General features: G+C 37.3%; 1 protein-coding gene across 13 annotated transcripts in view; it reads left to right on the plus strand.

Annotated features, from left to right (window-relative positions):
• The window catches only part of FAM13C (family with sequence similarity 13 member C), a 129,386-nt gene that overhangs the window by 30,047 nt on the left and 78,619 nt on the right, over positions 1-20,720 (plus strand). For all 13 annotated transcript variants that reach the window (XM_035330050.1, XM_035330053.1, XM_035330058.1 and 10 more), the window contains one exon: positions 8,570-8,616. In XM_035330050.1, the coding sequence (XP_035185941.1) occupies positions 8,570-8,616 (47 nt within the window). The remainder of the gene's footprint in view (positions 1-8,569; positions 8,617-20,720) is intronic.

Here is a 20,720-nt window from a genome sequence, read left to right on the forward strand (position 1 = left end):
TAACTGCAGCACTGGCAGACACAAACACATTGCAGGAGTTGAATTAATGGTTCAATATGATGTATGCGTTTTTTAAATACTATGTTTCCATATCCTTTTTCAATTTTTCCTTTAGCAGCTGCTTAAGCTCCATTCTAAAGTGTAGTGATACCACAGGGATGGATTCTCTCTGTTCACTGCCACTATATTTGATGTTTTCCAGTCTTCAGCACCATTCGAGTAACTGAAAGAGTCATTAGTCTTAAGGATCTTTTTTCCTTAGAGGAGTCAGATTATTTATGAACTCTCTTAGCTTCACTGAAGTCTTTCTGAGACTTCTTCACCTCTGCATTTGTGAAACAGACATGGAAGTGCATAGCTGCTATCTGGTAAGCTTGTGCTGGGTCAGTGCTCTTTACTGCGTGGTTTTTATGTGATTGATGTGTGTCAAAGATAGGCGGCTTTTCAGCAAGGCCTCTTTTTAGGTCAGAAATGTCAGTTTATCAAAGTTGAAGCCGAGTATGGCTGTGCGAAAGGTTCAATAAGACTTTACTTGGAATTATTTATTATTCCTTGATGGAATTTCTCATCAAAACTAGAGAACTTCTCTCATTCAGCTAGTGCAACCAAATCTCAGAGGTCTGTTTCCCCACTCAGTTCTCAGCATATAGATGATGGCCGTGAAAACACACTGTTCTTACTGATGCTGTTCTACATTCAGTGGGGATGGACTAGATTGTAGCTAGTTAACATCAGTTTCCATAGGAGATGGATGTAAGTTCGGAACTTCATGATAAAAAAGCAATCCCCACTGTTCTGTTGCACAAAAAGACGGGAGAAAACGTATTACAACAGGAGGAAGAGAGAAAGTCAAGTATGTATTTCCATTTCTGTATTAAGCTCACTGTCTCAGCTCTGCTTTGCTTGTGTTTAGAGGATCAGACACAACAAACAGGACACACTCTGTGCACTGTTGCTCTTATGGGATGTTTCCATACTTGTGTTAATGCTGGCCCAGAGATTTGTTTCTATCCTGTTCTCATTAGAAGCATTAGAGGCAGCCCACAAACTGGTGAATGGACAAAGTCAGACTGAGGCTGGGAGCAGGGCAAAGTGAAATTTTACCAGCCTTCACTGCAAAATGTTTGTGCACATTAAGTCATGCTTTTAGATAATGAACATCTGAAGACAGCTTAAATATATCTCTTATAACATTTGAGCTTTTCAAATATCCTTTAAAATGTGACCCTTTTTGGTAGTATTTTTCATGTGGTTCACTTTTTTTCCTTCTCTATTTTTTTTTTTTTTTAATTTTGAATATGTGCTGTTTTTATTGATGGTCCTTTTTAAAAAAAAATGTAATTAAGGAGAGTAAACCAAGGTAGCCTTTCTGGTCTTAGCCTTGCTGCTAGTATTTCTCTGTGAATTTGTGTGGAAAATTTTGTTCTTTTTGACTCTTACAACAAAGAAAATCAATTAGGAAAGGAAGCAATTGTGATAGTATTGTCAGAATTAACCTGAAGGAGTGTAGACAGTTCTGCAGCGCTCCATTTTCACTCTCTTTTTCTTTTTTCCCTCGTGTCCTTTTTCATTAGCTACCTATTTTGCACCTCTTGCTGCGACACAGTGCACTTCCTGTCATGGAACTTAAATCTCTTCTACAAAATGTCATCTTTCCTTTTTAGCTGCTCTGAGAGCTTGCATGTTAGAGAGCGCTGCATTTCCCTGCCAGCTCTGGCTCGAGTTATGTTTCCTGGATTGCCCTACAGAATGTCAATGTATATTCTGAAAAGCTGTGTGATAGAGCCCTTCCTCAAACCTTCTAAAAACACCTACTTTGGGATGGAATTCACTGGGATTTGAGTATAAAATAAACATTATTTGTTGGCTCCTGTCATTCTTGAGAAGCCAGATAGTTGCCACGTCTCCAGGTTGTCTGTCTGCTCGAGCTATTTTCCAATCAGTGACAGCACCTCATTTACATAAAGCACTGCTTGCAGTGTTTTTGTGGGTATTCAGAATAAAGGCCTTGCCTATGAGCTGAACAGCTGGATGTGTGTGTGTGTGGAGGGCTTTACATTGGTTAAATACAGTTGTTAGCAGTATTAATAAAGAAAAAAGCCTCATTACAAGTCTGAGATGTGCCAGGTTGGTTTACTGTACTGTAGAATGTATTGCAAAAGCCTTTTCACAAGCCATCATTTCTTATGATTTCTGTAGAAAGGGTGGTGAGAAACTTGACCATAAAAAGAATTTTGGATAAGCAGGGGAGCTGGTAAAATGGTGCATGAGTGTCTCAGGCACTATCCCCATTGAAATAAGGAGATGCACAGAGAATGGAGAGGACAGGTAGGGACAATCCATTTAGCAAGTATGCTCTCGGGTTCTGTATTTTTTTTTTTTTTTTGGTTTGGTGACCTGAATACAACCATCCTCTAGTACACACACAGCAAGATGGAAGGTAACACTGCTAAAACATGTGCAGAGTGTAGGCTCTCTACGGCTGAACTTTAAAAATTCTTGAAATAGAGACTTAGAAATTACCATCTCTTTATCCTCCCTCTTGTGTCCCCAGAATAAATCCCCAGTGAAATTTCTATTTTCTGTCTTAACCCTACTTACCCCAGTGGCCACTTAGCAGAAGAGTTTCACTTGTGTCAAGTGAACTGGTCATTTTGTATGTCCTTGTATGGCATGCCACGGAAATGAGCATGAACACTATTAATATCTGTTCTCATGTAAACAGAATCCATTTTCTTCAGTTCTTCAGCTAATGAAGCACTGTGGGAACAGGACAGTCAGAAGCTTGGGAATTACTCTACAAGGAAGAATCTCAGTGTTTCTTGGCAAAAGCTGCTTTATGCTCTAGGCTTTCTTGGTAAGAGCCAACAGTAACAAGGTCTTATTCTGGACAGAAGTTTAAATAAATAGACACTGAGTGTTTCTGCTTGTCTTTGAAAACTGACACACAGTAATCTCAAAGAAGGCTTAATTTTTGTCTAATTACAGCCATTTCTCAATTTGGAGGTAGGGGAGTGTTAGTCTATTGAAAGAAAAAAGGAGTTCCAAAAGGGAATTTAAAGTCTCCCTTTTCCTTATTTATTTCCAAATGCTGGCAGAATGGTAATATTTTTTCCTCAATTCTTTGTCAATTTCCTTAAAGTAAGAAGAAAAAACTAAGAGGCATAAGGTGGCTGAGGTGACTTCCTCAGCAATAACTGGCGTTCTGGCATCAGTTGCTATTAAATTTCTGTTAAAGTTGCAAAAGGAGCAGCTGAACTATCATAAATGGTCATACGCAGACTACCTCATTTGCAGATTGTTGGCAAAGGCTGTAGTGGAGGCATTAGATGGCATTAGGTTTATGCTGTCATAACTTTTACAATGTCCTTTACAATTTTTCTTGCACTCTTATATTGCATGAAGAATAAATAAGAACTTGTGGCTAAAAGGTCAGTGTCTCCAACCTTGTGTCACGTGCAGGTGACCCTATACCCCCATGCACCCATCTGTCTAGTACTGCCCTGGTGTGCAGTGATGGAAGAAAAGAGGGAAGCTCGCTTTCCTAATGGCTTCTTAGCTGGACTGAACAGTGACAGCTCTGTGAATATGGTATTAGCACGTTAGCTTCTGTCTGTTAAGCTGAAACCAAGGTATGTGCCATTTGATACTGTTGCTTGACTCAGGAGATACTACCTGCAGAGGTCTTTTGGTTTCTCTTAGTCTGGATCTGGCAGAATATTATTTCAGTATAAAGACATCATCAGAAATATATATATATATATATATATAAAGATGAATGATCCTGTTTATTCTTGGGTTGTTGGTTTTTAGTTTTTGTTACTCCATGGACCATATGATAACAGCTACGAAAAATTTCAGAACACAATCTTGCATTCTATATACTGCTGCAGATCTGGCAAGAACTAATGTGAGAGAGGGCAGGACTCTTTGTGTTAAATCTTTCTGCTTCATGCCTTATTCTTCTCCCTTCATGAAGTCCTATCTTCAGCCATCCCTGTCTTTCTGTTTTAATGAAAAGCTGAACTATGAATTTAAAACTCGCAGGAAAAATGTGGCCCAGTGTATCTTTGCATTCCAGATGAAGCAGGAGCCTGTTTCTCTTGCCCTATGTTTTCTAATTGCAAGTTCACAATATGTTGTTACATTATCAGTCGAAATGTCAACAGGAAGCCAAGGAATCACTAGTTAATGCACTGAGAAGCACAATTAGTCTTCAAATAATTCAGGATAGCTACTCAGTCTTTTATATTCAGTACGCGTTGCAAAAGTTGATGTGCAACAAAATCTGCTAAGACCTGCATAAAAATACAGCAATAAAAGAGATATCAATCTTCATAAATGCAGAACTAAACTGAAGGAAATGAGGACCATATGGGGAGCACCAGTGACAAAAATGAGCCATTTATTTCCAAGTCCAAAGATAAATTTATAACTCTCTGTATGAAGTGGTTTTCCTGGATCCAAGCATAACAAAATAGAACCTGTATTTTGTTAAGTGCTCAGTATTGCACCTGGCCACCTGAAAGACATTTCTGAGGTTCTGGAAAAGCCTGCAGGAATCTGAAAAAGGCCAAAAAAGCACTCAGAAAATCTCAATAACAAAACAATTAAAAAGCAATGCATTTAAAAATAATTGAGAAAATAGTTAGACGAAGAAATTGTCCCAGTGCTCATTTCCTGGGAGTGTGCAGAGCGCAAGGAAATAGAAGGTCCTTATTCTAAGCACACCTGTAGTAAAATCCCTAATTATAATCGTTCAGATAAAAGTTAATTAAAAGCACATCTTTAATGTAGCAGTACGCTTTTCCCTACATACCTTCATCTGGGACCAACTCTCTTCTGCCCTCTCTGTTATTTAATTTAAATAGAAACAAGTAGCTGCAAATGTACTTCCCATTTTCTTTTATCTGCTGAGCAATACTATGTGTTCCAAGAGCACGTGTGTGTGTGTGTGTGTGTGTGTGTGTGAGAGAGAGAGAGAGAGAGAGAGAGAGAGAGAGAATGAAATAGCGTCTCACTCTTTAATGCTGTAGAAAGTTAAAAGAGTAGAAAGTTAAAAGAGTAACTGAAAATGTTTATGCTTCTTGGGAACTGCCTTTTGAATTGCTCCCTTTGGTTTCTGCTGTCCACCACCAAACAGGTCAGCTCTTCTGGGAAGTGTCAACATCCCTGTTGATTGTTAGTCTCCTAAAATGCCTTTCTTTTTAAAGTGCTGCTCTGGCACTCCACTCACAAACAGGTACCAGGTTCCCCAAGCCATGTGGGGTGTGATCTGATTTACCCAGGACATAACTTAAGGAACTAGGATGGGGGAGGGAGATGTAAATGCAGCCATGCAGTTGAAGTCAAATGATCAAGGTGGTGTCTACAATGCCCAGAAATTAAAAACTGCATTTTCTTATAAGAAGGAATTTTGATAGAATTGCTTATGTGCATGGAGAGCACTGATGGGCTCTCATGATATTTTGGTAATTAACTATGGCATTATGAAGGATAATAGAGAGAACTTTTTCCCAGAGCTAGCTCAAGAGTTTCTCGATGGTAGAAAAATTGGTTGACATTGCAATGCCTTTGCTAGGTCTTGCAAAATATGTGGGTTTGAAGCATACTCCCATGCAGCCTCTTTTCTGTATCTGACTTCCACTCCCAAGTACTGTGCGATTTTTTGGATTTTTTTTTTTTATGCAATGAAATTTATTTCCAGAGTATTGCCATGTCTCTCTCCTAAACTAGCTCATAGTAGATTATTGCTAACAGGCTTAATGTTTCACCTAGCTAAAGGCTTCCCAAATCAGAGTTTCCCAATATGCAGTTCAAAAATAAACCAGCCCCCACGCTATTGTGATTACCTATGTTTCTGCTTCACAGAAATCAGATTAGCCATGAAATGCATCCTCTTTCTGTTCTTTGCCCCCAAAAAGTCAGTTACATTGTGCTAACAAGTACAATAAGACAAATCAGTTCTGAAGCTTGTAGGTGAGGTATTAGCAAGAACTTTTCAAAAGAGACTAAAAGGGAAATGTTTGAATTCCTTCGTCTTCAAAATATTTGTCTAGCTTGCTTGCAGTGTGCCAAAATAATTGTGCCCTGTGAGGAGATGTGTCAGTTGGAATTTGAGGTAGGTAGTAAGCTGATTTCCAGGCCAGCTTGAACAATAACTGAACAGGACAAACATTTCCTCCCTGTGTGGCTTTTTGAGCACTACAACAAAGTGGCATTGCAGTGTTTCATATTGCAGGTCTGAAAGTTTGTGCAGAGAAGGAACAAGGACAGAGTAAGAAGGCAACATATATCTAAATGAAGGTTTTAATACAGATCAAACAGAACAACCAAAAAAATAAAAAGGGGGGGGGGGGGGGGGGGCGGGGGAGGGGTAATATGATAGCCCCATTTAGCTGTGTTCTTTATAAGATGTTTTTAGGAGTTTAGTGTGTTATATTCCTGCTCCTCAGTGTAGAGGAATGCTGAATTCACAATTATTTGCTACTGCAGTGGATGATACCTTTTTTACCAAGTGGGATGTTTAGCGTTGAAAACAACTGTTTCTTTTAAATGAGTAAACATTTTAAAATTTTAGTATGTGTTTTTACAAACATTTCAACTAATTAAAATGGTAACATGCCATCAAATTATCAACTGAGATAAACTCAGGCTGTAGCAAGTTCCTGTTCTATTCTAATTTCAGAAAAACTAAATTTACCTATTCTGGCCTTGGAAAGAGATAGAAAATATGGCTAAAACTAAAATCTCAGCCCCTAATAATTTTTAATATTTGATCCAGAAGTTTCATTAATACATTTTGAGATTAAAGTTGGAGACAACTGATTGTGGCAGTAAACACTTAATTGTCTTTCATTTCAAGATGTATTAATCTGTTTCTTTAAAAGCTTTATTTTTGTAAAATTATATTTTTCAAGCCAACAATGAAAGTGAGAAGGCTTGGCTCTCCAAGCTGGTATTCTCACATAATAAACCATTTTATGTAAGTGTTGAGCTCATCACCTTCCTTTTCACCTGAGCATTTTTACTATTAGTCAGATAAATAAATGGAAATTGCGTAGTTTAGAGCTATGCATGAAATTCCTCTTGGCAGGCACTGACTGCTCTGTGTGCGTGTTTGTGTGTTAAAGAAACAGATCTTGCTTTATTTAACAAAACAGTCCAGTGCTTGCCAACCTACTTAGCAAGTGCATAGCATATTTAAGTTCTTAGAGTTAAATATATGCATAAGCATTTCCCTTACTTGGAGCTTAAATCACAGGTTTTCCATGTTTATGATAATTATTGTAAAGTTGCTTAAAGACTTGGCATAATAGAAGGTTACTTGGCACTTCTTGTGCGAGACAAGCTCTTCCTGGGTAGCTCTGATTAAGTATGTAATGGATATGTAATTACTACAGAATAACTACATGACAGAGGTAGTTATGATAACACTTATATGTGTATGCAGCAAAATGGTGAATATTTATGGTGTCCTGATTGCTGCACTGTGGAAGGAAAAAAACACAAGGGATGAATACAAAGTGAAAAGAGTAGCAAAGTAAAAAAAATTTTTTTTTTCCAGTTTCCTACTACGTTGTGAACTGTTGAGTACAGATAACACAAGATCTGATTGAAAACTCTATTTTCTCTTCTCTTAAAATAAATGAAAATGGTACTGCTGAGATTTTTTTTTTTTTTTTTTTTTTCAGCTGAACCCTAGTTCTGTCTTACATGTAAAAAGTACCTGGTAGTTAGGGGAGAAATTTTGTAGTTTGGCAACATTGATGTTTCCAATATTCCCATAGATGCTTCCCATTATTGAACTAACAATTCTTACTGTTTCAAATTTATATCATCTGTTTGCCACAGTGTTTACCAATTATATCATAGCTTTTAAATCGTGTAAAATTGCAGATTCCTTGAACAAGAGGGATTTCATATATGTAATGCATTAGATTAGTGTGAAAAGCAGCAGAGCCAAGACTTCTGGGAGCAGAGAGAACTGCACACAGGCTACAGCAATGTCAGAAAATTTGGGCTTGGACAAAGTATTTTTGAATCTAAGATAAGGTGTCTGTACTGGTTTGGATTTATTACCATTGAAAATTGAAAACAGGAAAACAAACAAACACACATACGTACAAAAAAAAAAAAACCTATTGCTCAGTCAGCAGACTTACTTTTCTCCCCCCTAAGGAGATGCTATATACAGTTATGTTTTATGGTCTCGGTATTTTTTGTACACTTTTCGTTTATTCATACTGAGTTAATGTATTGCTTTATTATATGCAGAAAGATGCCACTAATTTAGTGGTCATTAAAGTATTATTTTAATACTTTAAACAGAACAGGTTTTCCTATGTTTCTGTTAGGATTGTCTTTTTTTCCAGCTGCGAAATAAGAAAATGATAGCGTGCAATCTTGAGTACAACAAGAAAATTACAAACACTTTAATAAACTAGAAGTGTATATGAAATAATTAATTTTCATGAAAATTGATAAGAACAGCACAACGGAACATCGGACCAAACTTGTCTTGAACTCAAACCCAGTCTTGTACATTTTGTTTATTTTCTCGGTGCAGAAGAACAATACAGAAGATGAGGAGAGAGACAGATCAGCATTATTAAGGTAGGATGAAAGCACCTGTTATTTAATGGCTCTGTGGAAACTTCTGATATCTCGTTACCAATCCATATAATATAGTTCTATAATGTAATGACAGTTGGTTTATTGGAGCAGTAACACCCCCCCCCCCAAATGAAAATTCTCAAATCTTAATGGTAATGTATATGAACTACAGACAAATAGCCTAGCAGGCTAAAGTCACTCGCTGATGCCAAACAGATATGTATTCTAGATTCTTGGGTGCTTTATTTCTTTAATTATTATATATTTCTCTAATTCTGTATTCTGCTTGTACACGGGTATATCTCTGTATGAGCCTATATCACGGGTCACATGTTGGGATTTCCTAAAGTGCAAGGATGAACTGCCTGGTTTCACAAAGTGTTTCATGGCTTTTCACTGGTGTGGTATTGCATCAAGAGGCTGAGATATGTTCAGAATAAATATAAAAATAACAGTGTGCACTTACCCCTGGGAAGGGGAGGATGTTGGCAGTGAAATCAGCATCTTGATAGCTTACTTTTGGAGCAGAGTGGGGTGGCCCATGACTATGCCTTATGCAGATGGTTAGATTTGATGGAGAGAGGAAAACTGATGCATAAACAAAGCTGAAATCCTTTGCTGCGTTTGTCAGAAGGATTTGGCTTTTACTAGACTTAAGTTTATGTGAGCAAGCAGTATTTTGTTATGCCCCAAGACTAGATTTTCTTGCATCATTTCTCCAGCATATGACTGGGGGGCTGTCTGACCACAGGACCATAGCTTAGCCAAAAACTTTCTTCAGGGAATATTTTTTACCCATAAGGCTTAAAAATATAGTAATGCCTTTACATCCTTTTTTTGCATTTTGCAATAGCTATACTTGGACTAAGCTATCACTGGAAAATCATGGTACATGTTTACATCTTTCAAATTTTGTGGGTTTTGTTCTGAGATTCCACTGAAACACTGCAGTGGATGCCAAGTTAATTGTGCTCTGCAGTGAAAAAGCAGAGGTAAAGTTGTTATAGCTCAGAGCAACTTTAAGTATTTCCCAGATATTTTGGAACACCAGACACTGCTACTTAATCCCACTTAAAATTCTGCTTGCTTTGCCAGAAATGCAGAACATTAATAAGCCGCATTAGTTAGGAAATAGCTTTCTGAGTGAAGTAGGGAAGATAATTCAAGGTTTTAGACAAAGCTATTGAAGCAGAGACAAGCTGGCATTTCCCAAAAGCTAATCAAATACTCATAGAGCAATAAGGGACTGTAATATATCATTTCAGAGACAGAAGTCATGGGAGAAGATTTCAAAGGCTACTATCTCTATTTGCCAGCAGGTAGTACCTCCTGGTGTTGAGCCTTTAACATTATAGAAATTGCCAAAGATTGCTTAAAATATTCATCTGTTCCGTGAGAGGGTATCTTCTAAAGGCCTTGTTTAGGCCTGGTGGAGGACTTGCATATAGACCTAACTCATACCTGAATCTGAGATATACAGTATTTGGTTCAGTAGATAATAACAATTCTGGGCATTTTTGCTATGTTTTTGGATCATAATGGAATAACTGGCGATTCTTTTTTTCTGATCGCACTGAGTGTAACTCCTTTGTGTCTTACACAGTCATTGGTAAGTGATGATTTGGATGTTCATCCACTTCACAAAACAAACGCATTTCAGTATTTGCAACGAATACGTGTGTGTTTGTGTATTTGCATATATATGTATGTATAGATATATATATATATGTGTTCCACTGTTTACATAATAACACATACATGTCTGTTCCACTGTTTATTAAATACATACATGTATGTATTTTATAAACAGCAGAATATAACAGTAAGGAGACTAGAAATGCTCAGCTTCGACTGTACTGGAATTAGGACTTCTCAGGAATTTCAGTTCAAGTCTGGGGAAGGAGGGGAATTTAAAGTCAAATTTTCTATCTTGAGTTTGTGTCATAAATTTTGGTTTAAAAAAACAAAAACAAAAACAAAACTCATCCGAAATATTTTAGTAAATACATTTGACATGATTTTTTTTCTTGCTAAATGAAACTTCTGCAGCAAATTCAAACCTAATGTGTATTTCTTTGGGACAACTGGATTCACCCACCTCACTGAACCCAGTATTCACTGGTGTTCATTATTCTACAGCCAAGATCTGGTGAAGATCAGCAACAAGTAATTTTTTTCATAGAATCAACTTTGAATATGCCTGTCTCAGAAGCAGTGCATTTTTATTTATTTTTTATAAGTATCAGCAAGTGGGCCAATTGCTGTTATGAACTTCCTCAATTTTTTGATTTTGTTCAAACAAAATTAAGAGAATGTAGTTGAATAATCACTTTGCAGACCCTCAAGCCAGTAAAGGCCTTGAGTTAAGGCTTACACTTACAAAGCTGTAAACTGTTTGTTACTGCAACTCTGCTGGAGTGAAAATGCATAGCAGTTTGTTTCTGGTAAAATAGGATGGACTACTCATAAGAGATCATTTGAGTTAGCTTGGCAGATTTTTGTCTAAACAAAGAATGAAGCACCTGAATGAAGTGACTTGACTTCTGGCAAGCAGGAGCACTACCTGTATTGGGCAACATTGATGGTTTAAAAAAATTATCCTCCACCATCAGGTCACAAATCTGTCAGTCTGCCACCCAAAAAATGTGTACTGCACAAAGATTCATGAAATAAATATGTAGGAGAGAGCCACAGTGTGCTGTGATGGGAATAGGTACTGTAATTAAGAAACCTGCTGGATGTACTGTAAAGCTTACTGATACAGCATCAAAGTACGGGTGTTCTGTTAGCAAAAAAAAAAAATCACCTTTCTGTTAAGTCTAAGCACAATTAGGTGCTGCCCGGTTTCTCACTATATACATCAGTAGAGGAAAGTGTTATCAAGAGTAAATGACTGGGAAAGGACAGTAAATCTACTTCAGCTTGCCAAAATTCATGTCTAGCTCTGAACTTAGTGAAACTAACTACCACACACCTGCCTTAACATCGCTGACATTAAATACGGTAGTTGTTTAATACATCTATATGGTGGAGCTGGTTTCTTTGGCAGTTTAGGCATTCTCAGATAAAACAGGATAGTGGTTCCCTTTTTCAGTTACTGCATTTTTGTATCATATTCTAGAATGAAAACTCTTCCCAATTATTTCACTTTTATCAAATTCCTTTTATAATGGAAAAGTGAGGATGGCTCTCACTTTTGGTTAACAAGCTACAGACTTTCATTTACTTTACTTTGATGCTATTTTAATTTCCTGTAACCAGAGGTGTCTTTCATTTAGCTGGTTTACTATTATGCCATTTTAAAGCAATTCAGTAGGCTATCACAAGATAGCTATTGACTGATTTTCTGTTTTGTTTCAGAGTGGCTTAACTTGATGCATATACAAATGTCAGCTTAGGAATCTGATGTACAAAAATATGTTTGACAGATACCTATCAGTATGCTTAGCCAGGCAATTTTAATCCCTTTAAATTACATTTGTTATTAAGGGCAAATAAAGTGTCTTTCTTGGGGACAGACATTAGCATATATGGGATTCTAGAAACACTGTGGGGTATTTCTCTTTTGTGAATAATTGATTTTGGCAGATGCATTCTGTTGGGCTTTTTTTGTTGTTACTTATTTTCATGTAAAAGCTAATTGTTAAATATAATTAGATTTACCAACTGTGCTGGGTGAATTCAAGGATAGCTTCAGGAACACCCCAGAGCATCACACTATAACCAGGGTAGTGTCACCGTGCATGTAGTGCACAGTAGTGACTGTACATGATGCTAAATACAGTTGAATCTAGTAGGCACAAATACTGTCACGGGTCTGTTATTGCTATGGGGGGAGACTAATGTCTGTCCTGCCTAACTCCATTATATGTCTCCCAGTATATATAATTCCAATGACCTTTTTGAAAAATATGTGCAAAGTAGCCAGAGGGCTTAGAGTATAACATTTTAGCAATGTAAAACTGATGTACTTAGTCCCACCTATCAAGATAGCTTTGTCAAAAATGATATAAAACTAGTAGGTCCACAAAAAAAAGTTTGAAATGGATGAAAGTGTGGTTTGAAGGAAAGGATCGTAAGGCTGGTGTTTCACTTCCCTCCTTTTCTCTTCTAACATGCTCTTCATAAAATATGCAAATGAAACAGCAATTAAAATTGAAGATCAAAGATAGCAAAATTGATGAGTAAAGGTTCACACAGTCAGGCTCGTCAAGAGAAGGCTAGTCCAGTGATTTTGAGCATTATATGTAGGTACTTAAGGAAAGATCCAGACTAAGCGGATGCCAATGCATCTTCTCTAATAGATGTGGAAGAATCATCATGAATGTAGCTAATGTGATCTGCTTTCCAGAACCAGTTCAGTTCTGCTGTATCTGTCCATGTGTGTGCATGCACTATTGAGTCCTATACATTGATACAAAGTATGCAGCAGGGAATATTTCAAGTGGATTTGATGAGAATGAAGCCATAAATTATGTAACTGAAACTCTTTGTAAGTGGTTTTGTGCCAAACATCAAGATTTCATTTTTAACTTTCACTTCGAGAGGGGAGGAGGAAGAAATTTTTGAGTATTTTCCAAATGAAAGTAAATAGTTTTAATCCAGTCACTCGTAAGATTAAATCCAATGACAACTGACATGTGCAAAATCCTTGGGAAGTGCTGTTGGCTGTCATTATAAATTGTAGTTCAGTGGGTTCCCTTTCAGTTTTGGGGGTTTGACAGTAGATCTCTACGGAAGCTTTAGGTTACTGCATTTCAATCTGCAAGTATAATTATTCAAATCTCCCTAATTTCCCCTTAAAAGCAGACATTAAAATTTGCTGACATTTCACCTTTTCTTCAGGGAGCGTGGCAGACTGAGGAAGCAGCAGTTTTCCAGAATTTATGCCAAAGCAAAGTTTTACCTTACTTGCTGTCAAGTAGCTTATTTTTCATGCAGCTGTAAAGCAGGTGTCTGTATCTCAGTATAACTACTGCTACAGTAAATTGAATGAGGCAAGTACTAATATCCTTGAAAGCTGAAACAACTTTGAGGATCATGAGTCATATCAGCTATGTGGGTGGAGCTGAAGAACTGGAATTACACGAACTGTTTCCATATTGATTTATTATGAAAATACAGTTTATTTAAATCAAGAGCTTTGGGCAGTGTATGTAAAAGAAGAAGGCTGTCCAATTTGCAATAAGGACAGTACTGAGCTACAAAATCCAGAGTTTGTCCCAAGTCTGAGATTGGGTTTGCTTTGCTTCCGACTTTCACAGTCTGTCTCTCACATTAAATTGCAGCATCTCAATGCTGGCACCTTCTTTGCTACTCTGGAATAATAAGGCTGCATTTCTGGATCCAGCTAGTGACATATCTTGATTGGGAACTGAATGTGATCACCTTGGGCTTTAACAGTGACACTGATAAACCACACAGGGAACCGTTTTGTAACAGGGCTTTTTCCTAACTTGAGGTAGTTAGTAACTGTCTCTCATTTAAGCCTTACCTAAAGTAGTGTAGCTGATTGCATTCATATTCTGAAATGTTTTATGATGGCATATAACTTGCTAAGCCAAAGTTGCATTTGCTCTTAGCTCTTGATAATTCAAGACAAAATTCTTCTCCAGAGAAACTATATGGCAGTTATTTCAATGATAGGAAAAATGCTGGAGAACTGAGTCAAGAAACACGTTCCCAAGTCAAAGCTCTTGTTAAGAACTACAGATTTCAAACGTATGTTAATTATACTTCAAATTACAGATTTATGTTCTGTCTGTAACTTCAAATACTATGAAGACATTTTCTTCTAATTTTTTCTCTTTTCAACTATTGCTGCATCAAACAAAATCTGCCTGTGATTTGAGAATTGCCAGCTAATTGGGCTTTCTAATTATCATAAAATGCATCAGTGCTTTATAAAGCATGTTGCTGTTGTGTGCTGTAGCGATAGTGTAATTCAATCATATGCAAAATATATAAATAGCCATCTCTTTTTGCACGTACAGTAGATATATGCTGTCTGTGGGCGAGCTCTTGGCTGCAGGGACAGAGATGTTCTGGTGTTAATGGTCAGGGCAGAGGCATGGGGAGCAGAGCGGTGCAGGCTGGGCTCCTTGCTCTCAATGCACCTCTGCCTGCCAGTGTAAGCAGCTGTGGTAATGCAGCCTTCTCCTGGGCTCTCCTTTTGGAGCAGTTCCTTAGCTTTAGAGGCAGTTAATGAGTAAATCTTTCTTCACACAGGAAGGGTATGAAAGAAAGTGTCTCAGAGCTGATTTTATTTGCTGCTGAAATAAAGAGCAGAACTCTGTAACTAATTGAATTTATCTTAGCTTCCTACCCTGGCTTCAATATCTTCTGGGATTTTTAGTACTCAGACTTCATGGGAAAGGTGGTATGCAAAGATGTTTTCATAAAATTACATTGTCAGTGTGGAATATTTTAGGTTTTTGTTTTTATTCTTATGGTCAAATATGTTTTGCACTTTGGGATCTGTTCATTTTGAGAAATATTGAAGACCTCTATTGTCTCTTGACTTTATTACTGTTCTGCAGATAGACCTTTGACAAGAGCTGAGCCTGGAAAATAGCAGATTATGAATTTTATGAACACCTTTCTCTGAAATGGCACTTAGGGTGTGTGGTTTTCTTCTAGTGTGACATTAATGCTGTTTATGGCACAGCAGGACTGTCAAGAGAATTTAAAAATTAGAGGATATGATTCATCATAAAAACAGTGGTAATGTTATTTTCCATGACTACTGGCCCATGATGTAAATCTGGATCAGATCTTGCTTTATTATCGAGACAGAATTTTGGCAGGTTGGGAAATAATTTCCCTGATATTCCTTGAAGCTTTCTTTGATACCACAGGCCATCTAGCTGTTTAATTCTATTTAATTGTTTCAGAATAATGTAGTAACTGAGAGTAATGGCACAAAAACGTGAAAAAAAACCCTCTTAGCACAAGAGAGCAGAAATTCTGGATAGTTATTGTAACACCCTGCAAAACGTTTCCAGAGAGGATGGATGTGGCCTGAAAAGATGTTCCTGCTCATTTCAGATTGCCAAAGAGGAGGCCCACTAATTAATTGTCAAGTTTAATAAAGCATTCTGAACCTCGAGTTTGAAGGCACTTATAAACCACTAACAGTATGCAAAGCCTCTGATTTTCCCTTACTTCATAATAATTATTAATTTGTTTTAATATTTCAGCATCCCCAGCATTTGGGGTTGAAATGCTCTGTTTTGCTTTGGTTTACCTCTAAGCTGAAGACTCAATTATGGTTAACTTCAGTGAATTAATTAAAATAAGTTTTGGCTCTTTATGTAGTAGTGAAATTTTGGTTGCTAACAAAAATATTATTTATTGTTGGTTTTCAGTACACATTCCTCTGAACACCTGTGTTAAAGTATTTCTGGGGGGGGTGTAATGTAACTACTGGGTATAATGCTGTAGAAACTCTTTCGAAGTAATGGGTCATCCTTTTTCTTTTACCACTTAAAGGACTTGAAAGCAATATTCTTATTCTGCAAAGAAGGCTGAGAGAATTTTCTTATTAAGTAAATGTCCCAATACCCTCTTGTCATGTGTCACAGGCTTTTACCTTAAAGGAATAAGAGAAAGCATTGGTAAAATCCAAACTCCTAGCATGAAGAAAAGGGACCTGTTTCAATAGGTGCATGATCTGTGCTCTAAAACTTTTTTTTTTTTTTTTTGTTTTTTCTGTTGAGAAAAAAAAGAAAGTACTGCTGTGCATATCACACATCTGACACTTGCAGTCAGCGCCCTGCAGCAGCAGGTCTAGCAGGCAGCAGTCCTCAGCTAATGATGCTTTTTCCTCTCCCCTTCTGCCTTCTATTATTTGAGCTTTGCTTCTGTGATTGTGCTTTAGATTTTAAAGTATATACCTATCTTCTGATGTGTCTCACTGTTCCTTCTCAAAACAGAAACTTAGTTTTGCTGCCTTGGTTAATTCTTAGCTCTCCAAGAGGTTGCCTTATTCATGAGGGACTGTTCTGTACCCTTCATTTCACTGCAGAATGTTTTATTTTCAGATCACTCTGGGTCATCCTCTTACCATGTTTCACAAGAGTTTTTAATCCCAAAAGATTTCTTGATAAAAACTTTTAGGAAGACCCATATCCCTCTGCAGAGTGTTCCTTCCCGATAATACAGGATGTTTTGGTGACACTTCATTGAGTGTAGAATGAAAAAGCTTCTAGCCAGCTCTCTGATAGTGGATAAATGTTTTGCGAGTATTACAGCTGACAGCTGATGTTCTGGGTGGCTTTGAATTTATTCTTGTTTATGGCCAATGTCAGAAATTCATTAGTAACTGTGTAACTGGATACTGTTTAACATCTGAATCATAATGTGTTACTCTGATTAGAGTTTGTTGTTAGATAAATTTACACTGCCACAGACCTTCACATAGCTTTTTCAATATGAGGCTACTGGCAACTGGAAAAAAAGATTTGGTTTTGTTTTTGAAAGGCAGTGTTGTGCACTGCTTGGATTCTGTTGTGAAGGGAAATGTTTGTAATTATTTGCCTTAAGCCACATTGCTACTAGGAGAGGAAAGCTTCATCCTGGTTTGTAGGAGTCTTTTAAAGGAAAACTCTTTTGCTGAGGAAAGAAAGCAGAATTAAATGTTTTCCCTAGTTTTTGATGCATTGCTTGGTACTGTTTTAGGAAGGAATGGAAACTCTGGATGTTTCATTTTTCTGCCTCAACTTATACCTCAGAAGTGGCACAGGTACTTTTCTCGTAGAGCAGTCAGAAAAATCTCACGCAGTCCAGCTGTGGCTAACGAAGACACGGGACATGTGGATGGTGCCTCCAGGCCCCTGCTGGGGTTCTCTGTTGGGTAGCACCGTGGCAGTCAGGACCAAAAGCCAACAGTGCTTAGGAACATGGCTCTGGAATTTCAAAAACTTTCTCTAACGTCTGGGCATGACTGGAGCTAGGGTTTGGTTTAACCCCTAGCAGTGTTTTAGAATCTGTAGGGCTCTGCTTGTCCCACTGCACACAGGCAGTGGCCCTGCCCAGGCAGGATAACTGGGAGCATACTGTTGGCTTTATAAAGTCCCCTTGCAAACTGAGGCAGAGTTTTGACTTTATACAAACACACATATTTTGGCTATTTTGTTCTTATACTTTGAAAGATAACTGCACGTTGCATCTATTTATTGAACTATGCACAACACCATGATCTTGAACACTACTTTCATCGTTTTTATTTGTTTTTCCCAAGCATGATATGCTGACTAGAGGGTTGCTAAATTTGTGTTACAATTGCTATACTATACAGTGGGCAGCATACAAGCAGCTGTTATATCGGGCTCGGCCAGGTATGTTTGAATATGTAGGTCAATCTGCAGTTTAACAGTTAAGGTTGTCATTTTTTCAGTGACTGCTGAATTATTTTCTCGGATACTGATTTTTATTTATTTGTTTTTTTAATGAAACTGACATTTCTTGGCCACCTAGTTTTCCAAAGAATTTTCCATTTCCCTTTAGGGCTTTCCAAAGCTTTGGCATTTTTACATCACATATGTTACATACAACATTTTTTCCAAATAATAATGGGGATATAGTGAATTTAGAATTATTCAGAAGGAATAACCTTACATTTCACACTATAACCTTCATAAAAACAAACTCTCTGAACCTGCTATGGTTTCATTGTAATATGTTGAAATGGATATGTCAGCAGCAGCATTTTTCATCCTAGATTTCAAGTTCAGTACTTTTCCATATAAACAGCATATTCCTGAGTTAATGGAAAATTCATGCTGAGCTACTTCATATTGGCTAGCTTTGCGTGTCACCTCCGATGTTTCTGTTGGCTGGCAAAAAGGGCTGGTATTTTCTATTTATCAGTTCTTTTGCCTCTTTCTCTGCAACGAACTAAATCTAATAGCCTGCAGGTGGAACACTTCAAATATAAAAGGAAAAGATGGCTGATTACATCGAAAGCCAGCAAGCTTCCAATCACACTGCTGAAATGTTGTTTCTAAATCAATTTTGCTATTTAATTTGTTTGACTTGTTTGATGATTTTGAAATATATTTTTATAACTCCGAGAAAGCTGATGTCTGGATTGTTTACTCTTTCAATGTGAGCACAAACGAACAAATATGTTAGAACTGTCAGGGTAAAAAATATCTATGAAACAAAACAATTATGGTGCAACCTTGTTAGGTTTCAGTTTCAGCATGAAGAAAGCTTAGCTGTCTTTCAGAGAAAGCTCTGAGAAGTCTGCTGCTTACATTTTTCACTTGCTTGCTCTAGAGACCGTACAAAACTGTTAACAGGAAGGACTATATGCTGACTGAAATTCAGACTGTAGTTGGATTTTTGCTATCTTATGACTATGTATCCTTACCAAAAGAAAAAATCTAAGAAAAAGTTGTAGCTTCGCTCTTACAATTGTCAGCTTTCATCCTTTACCATTGGCAGTTTAAAAACATAATGTGGAGACATAGATACAGTATCTCATTAAAACTGCATGCTGCAGCTGTTTTCTCATGGAAAATGTCTTTCCAGTAAAATTCTTGATGCGTTTTTTTTTCCTTGCCCCCCCTTCAAAATACCAAATCAACGACTTCAGCATCTGCTCTTAAGAGAGGCAAACTGACAGAGGTTTTCAGCAGAGTAGTTAGAACCCCCTTCTCCTCCCCAGTTTTGTTCTTAACTGTGTATATTTTAGGTTTTCTTAATTCTGTGTTACAGAAAGTTAGGTGTTTTTTTCAAAACCACAATTTTATATGAAAAAGCACTTCCATATCCTCATCTGTTCAAACAACAGTATCCCTTCATAGTCTGTGGAATCCTGTGGGAATGTTTTGTATCATGGTTTCTTGCTTTTGTTTTGTTTTAAGAGATTTGTTCAGAAGATCAGGGATTGCCCTGCAAGATGGTAACAGGATTTTGAACAAGCTGTACACAATTACAATTGGAAAATTTTCTAGAATGTTTTTTTTTTTTTTTTTTTTGAGAATATTTTAAGCCTGGTCCCATCTGAGCACCAAGAAAGACCATACAAGAGTTTATGAGACTTGTAAAAGTGTAATATAGCTATGCTGGGAAAGCAGATGGTGAAAGTACAGTGTGGGTGGACTCCTGGATAATATCCATATAAAGCCTACAGTCTCAGGTGTCACAAATCCCTAGAGAAAATACAGTGCAATTAAGCTGACATATCATTGGGCAGCCAAGTATGGAGTGAATTTACACCTTGCTCCTGCCAAAGCTGTGGTGCAGTCACAGTAGAACTGCAGGAGCCAGAAGTGCAGCAAGCATACAGGCTGTCTGTGTCCGAGCTCCAGGATGGGAGGAGGCACCCTTATCCCTTATATTTTGATATGTCAGACAGCCTGTTTTGTCTCTCTTCAGTGGAGCTGAAAGGTGTGAGGCAGGTTAATGAAAATATTATGAAGTGGTCACCAGGAAAATACAAGAATATTACAAATGTTACATCAACATCTCACTTCATTCTCTGTCTCTGAAATAACTTAATCTGTCCATTTCATTCTGAATTCATTTGCTCTGTTTGATTCCAAAAAGAGATTCATCTTTAAATACACCTGTAAAGCAGCAAAGTATTTAATGTATTATATAGTTTTGAGTGCATCAGTGGTTTGATTTACTTCGGGATTTTTGTTTGAAAGATTTCTATATGTCTGCTTGTCTACTGCAGTCTGGTAGCTGAAATTGCTTTATAATGTATGCAAAAGAACAGTTCTGGGTACGTTAACTCAGGTTAGCTGAACTAACATCAGTTTAGTTTAGAGCTTCATGTAGATTATAAAAATCAAATTAAGAGCTTAAATACTGAGAGAATTGAGCCCATGCTGAGTTCTGGGCTCTCTCTGGCAGTCAGAAGTGCCTGTATCTAAGCTAGTACTTGAGCTAGCTGGTTTAAAATTAACTTGGCTATATCTACGTGATCTGTTACGGTTGTAGTAGTGACCACAGGAGAACCAGTTGCATGTTCCCAGGAAGATAATGCTAGGAATACTTGAAAATAACCAGGATATGAATCTGTACATTTTGTTCTTGTACTGTCTTGTATAAATTGACTTTTTTGTGACAGACTACAAGTATTTTCATAT

Source organism: Oxyura jamaicensis, chromosome 6 (assembly GCF_011077185.1).
Source record: "Oxyura jamaicensis isolate SHBP4307 breed ruddy duck chromosome 6, BPBGC_Ojam_1.0, whole genome shotgun sequence".
NCBI lineage: Eukaryota > Metazoa > Chordata > Aves > Anseriformes > Anatidae > Oxyura > Oxyura jamaicensis.